This window comes from Homalodisca vitripennis, chromosome 4 (assembly GCF_021130785.1).
Source record: "Homalodisca vitripennis isolate AUS2020 chromosome 4, UT_GWSS_2.1, whole genome shotgun sequence".
NCBI lineage: Eukaryota > Metazoa > Arthropoda > Insecta > Hemiptera > Cicadellidae > Homalodisca > Homalodisca vitripennis.
This window is the reverse complement of record NC_060210.1, coordinates 175932501-175951911: the sequence shown is the minus strand read 5'-3', so window position 1 is coordinate 175951911 and position 19411 is coordinate 175932501. Positions and strand designations below refer to the sequence as shown.

The 19411-nt window shown below is 32.8% G+C and overlaps 1 protein-coding gene across 1 annotated transcript in view; it reads left to right on the top strand.

Annotated features, from left to right (window-relative positions):
- LOC124361308 (hemicentin-1-like) overlaps window positions 1-19411 on the top strand; it is a 150750-nt gene that overhangs the window by 28800 nt on the left and 102539 nt on the right. The window contains exons 5-12 of the mRNA XM_046815354.1: window positions 455-605; window positions 2055-2239; window positions 2630-2702; window positions 3601-3745; window positions 6347-6474; window positions 10282-10416; window positions 14288-14419; window positions 17296-17468. Of these exons, the coding sequence (XP_046671310.1) occupies window positions 455-605; window positions 2055-2239; window positions 2630-2702; window positions 3601-3745; window positions 6347-6474; window positions 10282-10416; window positions 14288-14419; window positions 17296-17468 (1122 nt within the window). The remainder of the gene's footprint in view (window positions 1-454; window positions 606-2054; window positions 2240-2629; window positions 2703-3600; window positions 3746-6346; window positions 6475-10281; window positions 10417-14287; window positions 14420-17295; window positions 17469-19411) is intronic.

Here is a 19411-nt window from a genome sequence, read left to right as displayed (position 1 = left end):
CTCAGAATCTGTTAGAAATTGCTTTAAAGAATTAAAAATAATAACACTTTTTGGACTTTATATATATGAAACCATCCTATATTTTAAATTCAATCATGGCCAACAAATTAACTTAGAAAATAATGTGCACAAATATAACACACGCCATAAGAATGAAATCATCAATGATCATCATAGACTTGAAATGTACACGAAAAAAACTATGTATATCAGGAATATTTTTCTGAAAAATATTCCTCAAAGCATAAAGATGGAAAATAATATTAACAAATTTAAAAAAAACTAAAAAACTATTTGATTGATTTAGTTTTCTATTTAATAGAGGAACTTGAGTATGTTTAGTACTTTTATATATATATATAAGTAATGTATGACACTATTCGATGTACCGTATTGTACAACTAATGAATAAAGAATTATTGATTGATTGATTGATACTAAGTGATGGTTACAGGAGCCTCCTCCAGGAGTATGGACTCTACAGGTTGGCAGTGACTCACAACACACAGTTCGTTCCACTGGCCTCAGCGGCTCAGACTTTGTCCATGGCTTCTCTGTTATTCCCACCACCAACATGGCAGAGACTTATCACAGACCTTTAAAATGTAAACACAATCTTTGTGTAGTATATATTCAGTTATAGCTGTCATAGTTTAATTATTTATTTTGTCATAACAAGAGGATTGGAAGAGCTCATTCCTCTATGTTTAATGTTCCGTATTAAGCATCAGAAATAGACTAGCCATGGCCACAGTACTTCACGCACAATTTAGTTATATTTTTTATGTTCAATTTATCGAATAACACTTATATTATTATTATTATATTGTAAATTATCATTATATAATTCATACTGTGAAATTATAACAGGTGTTCTTATGTTCTTTTATAGAACTGTAGTTTTAATGCTTTTGTGTTGAGTAACATTCAGTCTTCTGGTAAAAGCTAACAATAAACATATATTATTTCAAGATAATAACAAAAAAGTTTTCTAAAATGTAAGATAACAATAATACATAATTTTACAAAACTACAGATTAATTAATTATGCTGAGAAAGCTGTATACAATTTAGTATATGTACAGTATATGGTCAATGGTTTTCTTGTGAACAGTGTTTTATCTTATTTAATACAAATATAATATCTTGTTTTAAAAACTACTTTAGAGCTTCTAAGTACTGTAATAATAAGATATTAGAACAAATCAGAGGTTGGTCACATGTTAATTCAATTAAGAGATTTAAGAATCCACTTATAGAAATATTTACTTTACGTAAACTGTTAAAATGGAATCTTATAATCAATTATTATCATTAAACTCTACTGTCTGAAGTATAGAAGACACTTTTCATGTATAATATATTTACAAGGTGTATTCCTAACATAAGGATCATTAACTTATATACATATTTATAGGTTTGAATACAGTTTCATGTATGCAGCTACCTATTGATTATTTAGAAAGCCAAATAATGTTGTTTTTTTATTCATTAGTTTTTTGCCAGTTAATGAATGAAAACACAATGTCCACAACAGTTGTTTCTCCCAGTTTTGTAATAAATGGGAAAGTATCATCCAACGTGATACTATTTTGTATCCTCATATAACTGCTGTAAGTAAAAAGGAAATTAAATATTTTTATGGGAGATTTTTTTACCACCCTACATACAGTTCTGATCTTGTACATAGTGCCTTTCTTGTAATTGAGAAAATGGCTTGGTGGACAACTATTTGAAAACTACCAGAAAATCAAAAGTGATTGTCAACTGGCTCAATTTCTAATGAGAGTGGTATAAAACGCACACAGTGCAAAGTGTTCAAAACTGGTGATTGTATAGAAAGTGAGTTAGTAATGTAGTAAACTGATATTATAAATAAAACCTTTACTCTAAATTCTTATGACTTAACAGCCTTTACACTAAGATTGATTTATATTTTACTACTTGAAACCTGGTCAAATTTAGTTAAATTATTTCAAAATTTTGGAATGTTACTTGACTTAACGTAAAAATAGCAACAACATACAAGTATGATATAATATTTTGATTTTCAGCTGCATTTAATTCAGTGCTGATAAGGGCCACTGAACCTGTCAAGTTGCACAACTTCACGAGATTGGAAGTGGTGCACCTGAACGGCTCAGTCCTGGACATCATCCCCCTGCAGCCTGTGTCTGGTCAGCCCGGCCTCTACACTGGGGGCCCTTTCATCCCACCTAATGACCTCTTCTATCTCAGTGTAGTTAACTATGATTATTTTCATGTATCATAGCTGCAGGTTAATTTTGGAAAAAATAAAAACATTTCACTATGAAAGCATCAAATTACAATCTATATCATTGATATCTTAACCAAAGCATCAGTGTTTTGTTATGTCACTGCAATTATAGGTTATAAACCTGAAAAACTATAAGTGAGCTTTGAAAAAAATATCTGAAATATCACTGAGCAGTGTCTAATAAAAATACTTTTATTTATCTATAATAAGTTATGTTTTTCGAGAGTGAAAATATACAAAGCTATTTCATTTGTAATATTACTCAAAAGAACAGCATTATTGTAATATTATGAAGCAAATAGAATCTTTTGCTTGTTTGTTTTAGTTGAACTAATTGAGATTTTTATTTAGGTATGTGGTTATGGCAAAGACAGCTATCCAATGAAGAGGATAACACCAACAGCAATAAGTGCCCAGCCTCCAGGTAGAGTTAATATGAAAGTCTCTTTCTGTTGCATAGTGTAGTAGTAAAATTGCTAATTTAAGTACACGGATAGCATCCCATCGCGGAGGCTCGTGACCTCCTCCCCCCCAACTTTAGAAAAGATTTGAGAGAAAACAATATTCAAATTATCTTTATATTAATCATAATGTAAATATCATCAACATACTTGACAAAAATTGTGTACATATTTTAATACTAGTTTTATCAATATACATGTTATTTACAGAATTATTTACCTTTTTTCCTAGTTTTCATTCAAGTAGAGGTAATATGAAAGTCTCTTTGTGTTGCATACTGTAAAAAAATGCTAATTTTGTTTAATTAATATTATTAAGTAACATGCATATAGTGATTTTCAGGTGGGTATTATTTCTATGTTAAGAGCACTGTCCTAGACATATGCAAACATTCATATGAGTATATATACGTACACATATGTGAAGTACTGATAGCCACTTTAATTTTATAATTGCTATGATTTTAAGCCTCTAAGTGACCTTATTCGACAGTTATCATGCATACAAATGATGGACAGAAATCGGATTTCATCAGTCAAAAAATTTTAGTTTGTCATAGGCTATAGATTTTCTATTGACTTTAAGCTATACATGACAAAAAATGTAATCATTATAGAATTGTTAAAGAAATTTCAGTAAATATCCGATCACGTTGAACTTATAAAAACCTACATAGATCATTGTTTTTGTTTTTTGTTTTTTTTTTACTTATTCATCAATGAAAGTTTGTAAAAGTATACAGTGTTTATTTTACAGTAAGGGCTCTACAATATTTTGCTAACTTATTTTATATATCTACAAATATCAGTTAATGTTTACTTCAGTTAATACATATGTGTAATGAACTTGTAATGATACAGAACTTCCAACTGTGAATATTGCATCCACTTACAAGGGTCGGTCTGGTCACCCTTTGACTCTGGTCTGTAGAGTGGAATCCTTGGTGCCATTCACTGTCCGTTGGTACAAGGATGGGGCTGTCAAAACTAGATTGTTGAAATATAAGTAAGTTTTATATATATTAAACACTTTTTAAGTTGTAATAAACAACATAGTTTAAATAAGATGTGATTGAAGTAATCCATCAATATTGTTAAAAGAATGCTATAATTATTAATAAGAGAAGTCATAAAACACTTCAATAGGTATTAAATATATCCTTTCCAGTTTAATCAAAAGAAAGGTAGATTTCATGTTTATTTGTTGTCTCGGAATATCAAACTTTTGATTCATAGGTTTAGAATGTTAATTCGTATAGCATTGATGTCTTCCCCGACTTGTTAACATATTCTAACATAACCCCCCCCATTCTTAAAAAGGGAGATAGATTAGATATGAGGAACTACAGACTAAGTGCTATCCTGCCTGCTATATCCATAGTCTTTGAACAAAACAGTTGTCAAAAGGCTAACCCAATATCTTGAAGGAAATAATATCATTGACTCAAATCAGTTTGGATTTATGGAAGACAAAAGCACTTGTGATACCATAAACCAACTGATAACATATGTAGGGGAGGCAATTGATGGATTTCATTAAGCCGCTAGGGTGTTTTGCGATCTGTCAAAGGTTTTTGACCGTGTGATCCACAGTAATCTTCAATATTGAAAATTGAAAAACTTAAGTATTCTGGTATTGGTGGATTAGTGGATTGGTTCTTAAATGGATGCTGTGTTATCTTACCAATCGAAAACAAACAGTAATTATTAATACATCTGCAGCTCATTACTTATATAAACTTGTTGAATATGGAGTGCCAAAGGGCCCAATTCTGGGACCTCTTCTAATGACTTGCCTGCTGTTATAGAACACTGCAATTAATTAACATGTCCAATGTAGCACTAATTGACGGCACTTGGATCTGTCTAATCAAAGTTGGTAACTCTGACCCAGACTTAGACATGCTTCCCTATATCAGTGAAGAAAAATGAAACAGAACACAAAAACAAAACGAAAATTTTATGGTGATAATGAAGGCTACTTTTCACAATACTTAAATGTAAGAACTGGTGTCCCACAGGACTCAATCATGGGCCCAGTATTTTTTATTACTTATATAAATGATTTACCTGGTACTATTGCTACTAACCATGTGAGCTCTTTTATGTTTGCAGATGAGCTGGCTGTACAAGTAAAATATAATTGAGAGACAAACTTAATGTTCTAAAAGGTGCAAAAGTGCACAAAATCTGTGTTTTTTAGACCTTAATTTCAAAAATTTTCCCTGGACCTCCCTCCTTGCACCTGGGGGTGTTCACACCCCGGTAAGGGCATAAAATGTGAGTCTTACACACTTGCAATTTTCGCCTCAGGCCGGCCCTGATAAAAATGATAAACAATGTGCTTGTATTCACTGAATTGTGGGTATAACAATTTTTTTTTCCTTTTTCAACTTCAAAATACTCATTAAAACAAAGGTAGTGACTTAGGTCTCTTTGTAACGAGTTTTACAAAGAGACCTTCATGTCTGCTATTAGGCTGCTATTGTCCTATTATGTCTGCTATTAGTTACATATCGAGGATTGGTCAGCTGCCAATTCACTCTGTCTTACTTACAGTAAAGATAAACCCCAGACTGTAGTATTTTGTTTAAACCCTTCTAGCCAACAGAACGTTGACTATGTTAAATTCTTAGGAGTCATTTTTCAGAGTAACATAAAATGGTGTAGCCATGTGAAAATTTTATGCAATAAAAGTGTTCAAGAGTATATGAGGTGTGTCCAAAAAGTATCCGGCCTTGACGTCTGGCATGAACTGACGTTACTCGGCGGTAACGGTAATCTGGTCCTCTTCAAAGTACTCCCCTCCACAAACCACTACCTTATTCCAACGCTCCTCCCACTTCCGGAAACACACCTTAAATTCACTTTGCGAATGGCTAACAGCTCCTTCGTCGCATTTTGTTTTATTTGTTCAACATCATTAAATCTTTTTCCTTTCAAAGGAATTTTTAATTTCGGAAATAGCCAGAAGTCACAAGGAGCTATGTCAAGACTGTAGGGAGGCTGTCGTAGTTGGTTGATGTTGTTTGACCAAAAAACGCTGAATAAGATTTGAGGAATGAGCTGGTACGTTGTTGTGGTGCAGGATTCAGTCATAGCTTGTCCACAGTTCAGGTCGTTTCCTTCGCACTGCATCTTGTAGCCGCCTTAGGACCTCAAGATAATACTCCTTATTCACTGTCTGGCCTCATCTTCAGATAGATCCGATCATAACCATATGACTAGAAACTCAAATTCTCTTAGAATATATCAACGTAGTCTTAAAACCACTATGAATTGTTTTGCTAAAACAGACGTTAAACTCTAAAACTCAGTTCCTTCTCATCTTAAATACCTTGAAATTACTGTTTCAAGAATAGTGTAAAACGTTATTGATTAATATCAGTACATATGACATCAATTATTATTTTGCTGTAATTGGACATACACTTGTTATTAGGCCTAGGCGAGATATATCATAGATGATTGTTTATGCTGAATTTGTTTCTGACACTGCTGAATATTGTGAAGAATAATTCTAGAAATAAAGAATTTGAATTTGAACCAATAAAGATTAGTACATTTCTATAAAATGCAGAAAATTAATTCTTAGTGTTATTTTTAGCCAAACAGCAGAAGTACCACTGCAAATCCCAGCTGTAGAGATGAAAGATGCTGGAAAGTATCTCTGCAAAGTTCAAATTCCCAAAGTATTTGGAAGTGTTATCAAAAACACTGTAGTACATGTAACAGGTATACTATAATATATTTTGATTATTTAAATAAAAGAGTAGTAGTAATAATAAATAAAGTTTCCAGGTGAGCTAAAGTTGTATAAGTACTGTACTAAGAAAATACAACATAGAACATAAATTTAATAGTTTATTATTTTAATTATTACTATTCTTTTTTATGCATATTTTACTTCCTGGATTGACACTTGACTATGGATAAATTAAGTTTACATAACTTTCTGTGATCAATCCAAATTGTTATTTTTGATGATTTTTAGTTTCAAGAATCCTGTCCCCAGTGGTGTAAGCGAAGGGGGGGGTCCAGGGGGTCCGGACCCCCCCCGAAAATTTTAAGACATATTAAAAAATAAAGCATGGGGCAGGAAAAAAAGGACAGTTATCATTACTCTTGTCTACAAACATTAAATTGATTAATTTCACTGATTGAAGTGACCGTTGTTAAAAATATTATTGTCCTTCGTTTAAATCATAAAGTATCAAACGATACTTTTGGGCTCGGCCTTTCGGATAGTGTAGTGTAATCACGGTATTTTCTATAGGGCGCGGTCACGTGACGTCGCAAAGTAACCTGAACCGTAACATGGCGAACAGTTAAATTAGCGACCACTTCGTTCAAATTTCGTCATTGGGACGTAAAGTGACTGCTTAGAATTAAGTTACGACGTTGATTTTAGGTGTCATTAAACTGTAAACGTGTATATAATTATCGAAAAAAATCACTTTCGGTCGGATATAATACACTTGAAAAACTCTACTGATTAGAACTTCAACTAATTTGGACTTCAATGATTGAGGTAAACGTGGGGTTTTCGATTGAGTTAGGACGACGATTTTTGTTATCATTAAACTGTACACGGTACCTATATAATTATCGAGAAAAAAAATCACTTCCGGTCGGTAAAATACCGAAGAAAAGCTCTCTACAGATTCAAGTTTTGACGATTTTGGATTTCATTGGTTGAGTGGTTGAGGTAAAAGTGGTACTTAGGATTATGTTAGGACAGTGATTTTAGGTATTAATTCAACGCCGACTAATACATATATAGTTATCGAGAAAAAAAAAAACAATTAAATTACTTTAAATTAGCGACTTTTTTCCTATGGAGTCCCACAGGGAATCTATACTTGGACCAGTCTTGTTCCTTGTGTAACGTCAGCAGGCTGAACTCATCGCTCCTGAGAGGGGAAAATGGTCCAGTATGTTGACGCTGCATTAAAGCTCCAACAAAACATGAATTAGAAATCATTTTCTTTTTAGAACTGAATTCATGTATTCAGTTTTTTTTTTTTTATTAAATCTGAGGACCAATAACTCCAAATCGAAAGCACTAAATTTCTGTTTGCGGTAAAGAGAGATTGAGGATCGCGCTGCTGTGATGGCGGACGATGTCCTCATAGAGGAAACTGATTCCACCTAGTTCCTCGGAATGTACCTTGATCGAAGTCTGACTTGAGACAATCACATTGAAAGTACCTGCTCAAAGGTTTCTTGAGGCATTTATGCTATACGGAACCTTTTCAAAATTTTGCTCCCGGGATGTACTAAAAATGGCCTACTTCGGCCTTGTACACCCCCATCTAACGTACGAGTTGAGGCTATGGGGCAGCTGTTCTAAATACAAATTTGAGCGAGTATTTAGAAGTCGAAAGAAAGCTGTCCGCATCATTTCAAAATTGAAATCCCGAAATTCATGCAGAGATGCCTTTAGGGAGCTGGGATATGCTAACTTTGCCCTGTCTCTACATCCTCGATGTCGCCCCTGTACTGCCGATTTAAGTGCGAGTTTGGTCCGGGGCAGGGACGTTCCATCAATACGGGGACAAGAGGCCAGGGACAACCTTCGGTTACATCCGCACAGAACAGCCGCATTCAAACGTCTGCCATTCGAGGTTGGTGTTAAGTTGATCAACAAACTCCCTGATAAAATCAAAAATTTGAATGAACCAACAAAATTTAAAGCTCGATTGAGACACTTTTTGGTGTTGAGGGTGTTTTATTCGGTGGAAGAGTTTATGATGAGCCGCTGGGATGAAATTTAAAGTAATTCGATCATCCTCTATTTCTGGTGGTAAATTTTAGAAGAGTTTTAAACGTATGGCTGTAAGTATGTATGAGTCTTAGGAATGAGTGTGGACTGTGTATGAACGGGTATGAATGGGGGCAATTTAAAAATAGATATACATATTTCTAAATAATTTAATTTTGACGATTGTATGCAATTTTTATAATTGTTGACACAATAAAAAAGTATTAATTATTACCTCCGGTCGGAATATACCGAGGAAAAGCTCTACTGATTTAGATTTTGACGATTTTGGATTTCACTGGTTGAGTCGTTGAGATAAAAGTGGTACTTAGAATTATGTTAGAACATTGATTTTAGGTATCAATTGAACGCCGACTAATACCTATATAATTATCAAAGAAAAATTTAAAAAATCGCTAATACACCGGAAAAACTCTACTGATAAGAAGTTCCGACTACTTTGGATTGCACTGACTGAGGTATTATTTCATTTTCCTTAGTATATTCCGATCGGAAGTGATTTTTTTTTTCTCGATAATTATATATTTATTAATCGGCGTTGAATTAATCTCTAAAATCAATGTCCTAACATGATTATAAGTTACTACTTTTACCTCAACCACTGACATCCAAAATCGTCAAAACGAATCAGTAGAGAGCTTTTCTTCGGTATTTACCGACCGGAAGTGATTTTTTCTCGATAATTATATAGGTAGTCGAGTACAGTTTAATGATAACAAAAAATCGTCGTCCTAACTCAATCAAAAAATACCACGTTTACCTCAATAACCGAAGTCCGAAGTAGTTGAAGTTCTAATCATTAGAGGTTTTCAGGTGTATTTTATTTCCAACCGAAAGTGATTTTTCCGATAATTATATGCTCGTCTACAGTGTAATGATACAAAAAATCGTCATTATAAATCGTTCATAAATACGCTCAATCAATGAAATCCAAAGTGCCGGAACTTCTAATCAGTAGAGTTTTTTCCGGTGCATTTTCCGACCGTTAGTTTGATCTGTACCCGAGCAACGCTCGACAAATCGCCCTTCTTTTCTAAAGGGTTTTTCGGCCGTCAGTGGCCCAATATCCCCGAAGGGGTACTTCATTTTCTTCACAAAATATATTTGAGTCAATTATACGCTTGAGTGAAGCTCTGTTTTGTTCTTTTTCTTTCTTATCCAGTGAATCCAACATCACTTTGGTACCTTCTACTCGGCCAGAATCGAACTTCGTAAAGTTTATGTAGCTATACAAGAAAATTTGTGGTACTAAGAGTTGCTGTGAGAGTTTAATTTGCCTATTACATCTTTCCACTTTCTATAAGGCGTAGTTACTAAAGCTCCATATTTTTGGTATTTACCTTTTACCAGTGAATTCATTGGCAAATAACACACAAAACGTCCCCCGGATACCCCGGTTTCGGACCCCCCCCCCGAACGAAATTTCTGGCTACGCTACTGCCTGTCCCATCGTCAAATCTTTAAAAAACCTTACATGTAGTTAAAATAAATAAAATTACACTTAAATTACGAATAAATAAACAAACACACTTGCTCAAGAATACTCAAGACAATGACAAAATACACAAAATTTAATTTAATTTTTAAGTATAACTGGCCACAGAAAGGAACTGACAGTAGAGTACAATATTTGTTTGTGGCTCCCATGTTGCGTCACTTATATCACACTAAGGGTTACTATCACGATTTGACTATGTGATTGACAGTAAGAGAGCGCTCCTTAATATTTTCTATTTTTTAAATATTTTCTTTAACAGGACCACCACCACAAGTGATGACACAGAATGAAGTGGCAACAAGGGCTGGTGTGTTGGCACACCTGATGTGTAATGTAACAAGTGACATGGCTTACAATGTCAGCTGGTATCGTCTTGTGAGCAGGACATCCACAGGTAATAAACTACCTTGTTAACAATTTGCCCACAGTTGTACAAACTTATTTACTAAATTTATTACTAAAAGAAAAAACTTCTTAAATTCTTTAGCAATTCTTATGGTTAGTCATTGTTTTTCGAAATAAGTATCGTTAGTAATAATTTATAAAATTGTATAATTTATACTAAAAAGATTTTAAATAATGTAATAAATAAAATACAACTATCAAGATGACATAAAGGTTACAGGTTTCTTTTCTCTAATTAGAAAAAGGTATTATAAAATACTATTGTTATTACAAAAAATACAACAAATAAGATTTATAAATAGTATTTTATAAGTAGTATTTTATAAAATAGTACTGGCTTTATTTCAGTATAGTAAACTAAATGTAAAAATTACTTTTTAAAGTTATTATTTGTATTATTAAAGTAGGTCATAGTACATATAAGAAGCAGTTAATCTAAGAACTCATGATTGGTTAAAACTTTATCATTCTATCATTCTCAACAACTATACTGAAGAACTTTCAACGATCAAACATTGCCATGAAATAGTCACTATGTATAGTAACAGTAAAGTTTTTTGACAAATGTAATGGAAATATGTCACTGGCTAGTGGATAAAACAATCCATTGAATAGTATTAATTTTGATATTTATATGTCTTTGTCTTAAGTTGGAGAGAGAGAACAGTATAAAAGTAGCATAATTTCAAACATGCAGAAAATAGTCATTTCAGAAACGCAAGTACTGATGTGGACAAGTGGAGTTGTGTTACAGATGAGAATTTGGGATTAAATGTGTCACTTCAAACCAAATACCACAATTACATAACATTCAGTAAAACAAATTTAAATACAACATAGAAAACTGCATCAAAACTATCTGATTGTTCATAATGATCTTTTAAAATAATATAATTTTAAAAGTTTATATTTAATAAATATTTCAATTTGTATGAGCCGTGTTCAGAAAGTAAGTACCATGTTTAAAAAAAAAACAAGTAAAACAAATCTTTTCATCACAATTTTATTTCTATATGAAAGCCCAAACCCTAAACTATTTTTCTAAATAGTTTCACCGATGTTCTAACACTTGTCTGCAGGTGATTAATTTGCCTATGCCCTCTTTGTAGAAGGTTCCCACCAACGAATGTAGCTATGACTCTATGGCAGTTTTCACTTCATCGTCGATTTCAAAGCGTTGGCCGCCTTCGCGCTTCATGTTCAGGAACAAGTGGTAGTCAGACAGTGCCAAGTCCAGGCTGTAGGGTGGGTGATTGAGCTGCTCCCATCGAAATTGTCAAACCAATGTTTGAGTGTCACCAGCGGTATGGGGCCGATCATTGTCTTGGAGCATTCCTCTCCGTTTGTTTTGAATTGCATGCCTTAGTTTTCTTAAAGTTTTGCAATACCTTGCCGCATTAATGGTTTCACCTCTTGGGAGAAAATCAATCAGTAAAACACCTTTCAGATGCCAAAAGACAGTGCAGATAATTTTTTGTGCAGACATTATCGTCTTGAATCTTTGATTCTTAAGGGATTGCATGTGTTGCCACTTCATTGACTGCTGTTTGGACTCCTTTGTGACATCACGGATCCAAGTTTCATCACCTGTCACAATGTTGTTTAAAAAATCCTCACCATCATGACTGTACTGTGTGAGAAAAGTGAAAGCACTTCCGAGTCTCTTGGTTTTGTGCACATCAGTGAGCATTTTTGAACCCATCGGGAACACATCCTGCGGTAACCTAAGCTGTCCGTAATAGTTTTGTACAAAAGAATGTGTGAAATTTGTTGGAAATCATCAGATAGCGATGTCATAGTAAAATGTCTGTTCTCTTGGATTTTTTCATCAACTGCCCTTACCAGATCATTGGTGACGAGAGAAAGCCGACCACTCCGATTCTCATCATGCTCATTTGTTCAACCGCCATTGAACATTCTAACTCACTTTCTCACCATTTCTTTACTCATCACATCTTCCCCATAAAAATATCGAAGTTGATGATAAATTTAAGCCGGTTTCATATTCCTTGCGTTCAAAAATCTTATTAGAGAATGAATCTCACAATCGGCGGATCACTAATTGTCTGAAACATTTTAAACGTTCAGAGAAAACTGAAAACATAGTGTAGAACAACTAAAATGGTATGAGTCAATAGTTAGTGAACAAGGACAACTAGTGTGCATGTGTGGAACACCGATTGCAGTCTCTTTGACATCATCCCACACTTCTGCAGCCATGTAAATAGCATCCTTTAAGTTAGTATCTTTGTAGATTTTAAGGATTGTTTTATTTTCTTCTTGGACAATTAGTGCACTACGAAGCAATGCTTTTCTAGTAACGCTTGAAAGCCTCAATCACTCCCTGGTCCATGGGTTGAAGAACTGAGATAACATTCATTGGCAAAAAAATCACCTTAAACTTCCATCTTCTCTCTCAATTGCAGAATTGTCATTTTATGGTTTGAGGGATGACTTAGAGCGTTATCAATAGCACATTTCCAGTATTCCCAGTTTTCTTCTAACGTTTTTAAACTCTGCCAAAGATGCGAAGGAACAAGTGTAGGCATGCATGAGAGCACACAGTGCCATCTAGGATCTAGCGACAATAAGAGCTTTCATAATCATAATATAAAATTTAACTTTCAGCGGAATTTGGTTTTCGGTTAACCAACTTTTGGATAATCAACGCTCTACTGTAGTTATAATTTAATAATTGACTGCCCAAAAGCTCTACAAGAAATTATATTTCTTTTTTTCTCAGTGTCTAGTGATTTAATAAATTGCCTGAAAGTATGAAAAAAATATCAAACACGATCATTTTTAAATAAATTGAAAAATGGTTATTTCAACAATAAAATATTAGTTTTTTGTTTCAGATACAAATTTAAAGTTAATTTACTTTTAACTATCCTCCCCCCTCGTTTGTTAATACCTTATATCTCTATTTTGTAGTTTGTAGATATTATATATATATACTGGGTGTCCCAAAATTACAGGACCAAACTTCACCAAATTGTTCAGGAGGTCAAACCGAACGAAAAACGTTATATAATGTATAGTCCTATCTTGCTTCGTTTACCTTAGATTGGCCATTTTGTTTTTTACATACAATCAATTTTATTTTTAATACGGGTTTACCGATTTTGTTGAAACTCGGCACAAATATTATAAACATGAACATAAGTTGTAGTACATAAGTTTGGGACACCCAGTATATATATATATATATATATATATGTGTGTGTGTGTGTGTGTGTGTGTGTGTGTAGTGCTGCTATATATGAATATATACAGATTTATACATTGTTATTTTATGTTATTTTAGCTATTCTTGGGTAATTAATAACTTTATATTGATTATGGATTCTTTTTTGATAAGTAATTTAAAGGCATGTTTAGATTTGTATTCTGTTTCAGTTATGTCAAATATCTTCGTTTTACTATCAAGATTGTTTATTTTCGTTTTTTTTTATTAGTTGGTACATCTAACCACTTGTTATTTTAATTTAATTTTGAATAATGAGCCTCAAATCAGGCATAGCATAATGAGGCCTTAGATTTTCTCAAACAAGTAAAGAATCTTAGATTTATTGTATAGTTAAGAAATGTTTATACATAATTAAAGTTAATTATTTGTATAAAATATAAATCAGCCTGACAAATTAAACAATGGCATTTGTTGTTTGTATTTTCTTTTAAATTATGCACATGAATGTAAATACTGTTCTGCAAATTTTCTTGTTTGAGAAAATAAGTTATTATTATCATGTACAGGGGGTGTCATAATGTGAAGCTTATTCTAAAGTTGACAACGTTTTTTCCAAAATTCTTGTACACAAAAACAATCTTGGTGCTACTGTGGTCTCATTTGTATACAGAAAGAAGACAACCAAGTTTGGAGCTGGTGAAAGAATCTCCACAGATTCGGATACACAGAAACAACAGCCTCATCTTACTTTCTCCACAGTTGTCTGACGAAGGATGGTACATATGTACAGCTCAAAATGAAGGTAATGCAATATAATATATTCTTTAAGAATCACTATTCCTAAATGTAGTTTGACAATTAAATCTTTTAGAGGAATTAATTATAAACAAAATTTACCTATTTTTAACTTTATATGAGATGTAAATTAGGAAGTAAATAAATGTATGTGAATAAAATAAATAATCTTTATTTGTCGTATGATCTCTTACGAGTTATTAACAAAGACAATAATACAGCCAGTTGAGACTAAGTCAAAAAAGTTCTTGAGACTATACAAGAGTTAAAAAGTTAAATAAACATATTTATAATATAACATTTAAAATAGTCTTTGAGATATTTTGATGGTGTAAAATAAACATACTTGGCATCATTACTTATCTTAAATAAAACCTATGTAAAGATTGTGTTTGATTCATGTAATTAATAGAAACATTTGATTTTTAAAAAATTTACTTTTAGTACATCACATAGACACTAAATACTAATGTAAAATAAACTAAAGAATGGTGTGTTTACAATTTTACAACACAAACAGAATATGGTTTATAGTTGCTAAAAATTTATGTTAGACACATTGAAAAACTCATCTAGTGAACATATCTAGAAGTTGTGAAATTTAGTTTTAAAAGTATTTATAGAGTATTTAGCTATTAAGGTTACTAACTATTGTAGATTTTAACTGACATGACAATATGACTATTTCAAGTTTCATTACGTCTATAAAAATCAATTAAAGCGTTATATTTTTCCTGGTGTTATACTCATGTGATTTATGTTTGATAAGATGAAAACTCTTTAATACATTACCAATAATTCATAAATGTAAATATTAATTACAGTTTGTATCTGACATTAATTCATAAATGTAAATATTAATTACAGTTTGTATCTGACATTTTTAAAACAGGGGCTTACAATGTTCCATTAGGGTGCCTGTGGCATTATTCAACTACTTCCTTTTGCAAAATCAGGATTTCACAATATCTAAAGACAGACTGGAAATAAACAAAATATGCAGCTTTAATATAATTTTCATCAATACATTGAGTTAATGGTCTTATAAGAAAAATTACTCTGGATAGCCTGGAAATAATGTAATCAACATGAACTCCCCAAGAAAGTGCCTTATCCAAATGGATTCCAAGGAATTTAACATGGTCCACGAATCTCTGTGAAGAATCAATGCCACAAGGTCTAAGGCTGAATAACATTTTTTGAGTTTTATCTTCGTTCAAAGGGAATCTATTAACTTCAAACCAGATTGATGCCTCATCAATTAATAGTATTTTGAGCTAATAGTTGTAGTTGTTTTATTTCAGGGTTAGTATTTTTAAATTTTGTGTCATCAGCACACAAGTAAGATCTGCTATGCACACAGAATGGTAGATCGTTAATTAAAATCAAAACAATAATGGGCCTTGTACAGATTCCTGAGGGAAGCCATATTTTATATCTAGTTCCCCTGAAAATGTTTGAAAATTGTTTTCAAAATTATGAGTTTTGAACCTTTTTGACAATTCTTTTAAAAAAATTGAAATTTTACAAACCTCAGAACAATTTCGCAGTGGGCTATACACCATTCAAGTGGAGTGAGGAGGGGCAGTAGGAAATAAAACAGAGAGGAACAACGCATTACAAACATAACAATGTACATAATTAATACGTAAAACCCAATATCGGAGAGCCGAATAAGATTACTAGTTTACTTCAGTAGTAGTATAATTTGCATACCAAAGTTATATAACAAAAAAATAAACTTGTTACCAGGTGCCTGTGTGCCTGTGGCACCCCCTGTGCGCATGCCAGTGGGTCAGAGTGTTCCACATAGTCAAAAGCCTTACTCAGGACACAGAAGGTGGCCTGAGCTAAGACCTTTCTTTTTAAAACATCTTTAATACCTCAACTTATCAATTGCATCAGAAGTACATTTTACTTTTCTAAATCAAAATTGTGAAATGTTAAGGAAGTTATTATATTCAAAAAAAGAAATTGAGCTGGTCAAAGTCCAAAATCACAAACAATTTTGAGATTACTGAAATTACGGGTATGGGGGGATAAATTTCAGGCATATCTTTTCCCCCCTTTTTAAAGATAGGGCAGGTTCTAGAAATCTTCAGTTCATTGGGGAAGTATCCTTCAAGAAGACAGAGGTTAAAGTAGTGAGACAGGGATTCAGCTAAGTTAACATTAATTATCTTAAGCAAATTACTAGACATAAGTAGTATACATCATTACTGTCCGAATTCTTCAATTTTATACTAGCTCCAATCACATCATTGAGTGTGATAAATGGTACAGGTGTGATGGATGTCGTGTTTACAAAATCTGTTATGGTGTGAACATTCTTATCAATTTTTTTCTTAATATTTTCAATTAATTCACTGAAAAAAGTGTTGAAAGTATCTGGAGAGATTTTGGTTGTTTTGGATTCAACTGAACATTTGTTGTTAGTTTTCATTACGTGCCAAGCAGTTTTACATTTTGTTTTGTACAGTTAATTTTACAAATCTCAAGGTATATGTCTGTAATACCAATATAACATTTTAAACTTTTACTGATTAAATTATTTCTTTGTTTAAAATTTGTTATCAATGATGGTTGAATTGAAAGGAAAACAGGATTTTAAATATTTGCTAATTTATTGTTATGTATAACAAAAATGTATTAGTGTTTTTATATATTCAATTTTTATAATAATCCAATATTCACAGACATTTTTAAGAAACAATGAGGTACTTTAATGGATTTCTGTTAAAAGTTGCATAATTGTGTTGTGCCTGAAAATTATTCTCATTTATATTGTGTGATTTTTAAATCAACCTATTTTCAACCATACAACACCAAAACAGTTTATGTGTGTAAAATGTAAACTTACATTGTTACTCATGTTGTTATCAGGTGGAAAAACATCTGGTCGGGTCTACTTGCTCATGCAGGAGCTACCCGCGGTTCAGATCACAGCCAGCCAACGAGAGTTCACCTCAGGATCTTCTGTCGACATACACTGCCATGTCTTGGCTGGGATACCATACCCCTCTATCACATGGAAGAAAGGCAATAGTATTATCCAGGTAATACATTAAGTGATCTATGACTTCATATGGAAATTTAGTGATATTACAATATAATAATTTTATGATTACTTTTATTATAATATTATTATAAAAATAATAATAAAATTATTACTAGCAGTTACCCATGGCTTTGCACATAATTTCATAGGCTTTTTATGAGCACTTCTGGTTCGTGTGGATTATATTTCCGATGCCAATGTTGAGTTTGCCTTGTTCCCACAATCAAGAAGATCTTTCTAAAAGTTTGTATTTATAGCTATTGTAGTTTACTCTGGTCTTAGTATTTTTTGCTCCATAGTTGATTTTACCTTGTTTCCTGATCAAGAAAATATATATTAGTACATGTCTGAGAAGCATACTTCTGTCACAAAACAACTAAAATGGGTTTTATAAGTCTTCACATTTATAGTAAATGTTAGATAGTAACTTTGTCTTTTATATCTCTATTGCAGAACTAATCAAGCACAGCATACTTAACATTTGCTAAAATGTATAGCTAAAAGTACATTTTTATTAAAAATTTTATTTTATTATCTGGATATTTTTCTTACTCTATGCTCAACTGGGGTCACAGAAAAGGGTCGAAATAAGAAGTGTTGTTACCAAGCTTACTCTCTGCTTTCCACACTATAAATGTAAACAAATATAAAATAATGGTTGATTAAACAAAAGGTTTGTGTTGCCATAAGTAATGTTTACACTAACAGCTGATGTTAACACTAATGTTTATTACATTTAACAGCCTTTTCAATTAATAATATTTGATTTGTTAACCAGGAATCCTAAGAATGTTCATATAAAATTTCAGTACAATTAGTTGAATAGTTTAAGAGTGAAAGTGTACCGAACAAACAAACTCACTTTCATAATTATAATATTAGTTAGGATTAACATATATTAATTTATCCGATTTCAATAATTGTCTATGTTTATCTTAACTAATTATATATATATATAAACAGTACAAAAAAAAGCCACAACAATTAGCAATTAGCATATGTATTGTTGTGGTTTATGATATATATATATATATATATATATATATATATATATAAATCAGAGTTGGATCATACTTATAATTATCAGACTGATACTATTGATCAAACATTGACAGAAAAATATGGTACTGTATGCTGAAGGAACCACTAACAATATTATAGTATATTTATGAATAGATAATACCATAAATACAAGGGTAATTCGGAAAGTAAGGTCCGATTCGCGTTAATCAGACAAACAGTAAGCGAGCAGCGAAATGCGCATGCGCCCTGACTCCCGGTATGCATTGCGCGCAGAACGACGCCATTTGCAGTGAAATCGTTGTAGTCTGCTGTTGTCTGTGCCTTTTTAAAATGTTTAAAACTATTGAACGTCCCGCCGACTGTGAAATACGGTTTTTGACAGCAAGGAACGTTTCAGCAGCGGATATTCATCGACAGATAAGTGAAGTGTACGGTCCAAATGCAATGAGTGACAGCAAAGTGCGGAAGTGGGTGAGAGGTTTTAAAGATGGACGGGAAAATGTCCATGACGAACCACGATCTGGTCGGCCGTCAGTGATCACCGAAGATTTGGTGAAAGCCGTCGATGAAAAAATTCGTGAAGATCGGCAATTCACAGTTTCTTCATTAGCAATAGAATTTCCAAACGTGAGCACGTTGTTTAAAATTTCTGAAATTTTGGATTTTCGCAAATTGTGCCGTTGGGTTCCTAGGCTGCTTACTGAGGAACAAAAAAAAAGAAGAATTGGTATTGTTCTTGAATGTTTTGATCCAATATCATCAGAAAGGGGATAACCTTTTAGATCACATTGTGACGGGTAACGAGACATGGGTTTCCCACATAACCCCAGAAACGAAACGCCAGTCAATAGAGTGGCGTCACTCGACGTCACCGGTTAAAGTGGTTAACAAGACTGGTTATCGTCGCAGGCGGGCCGA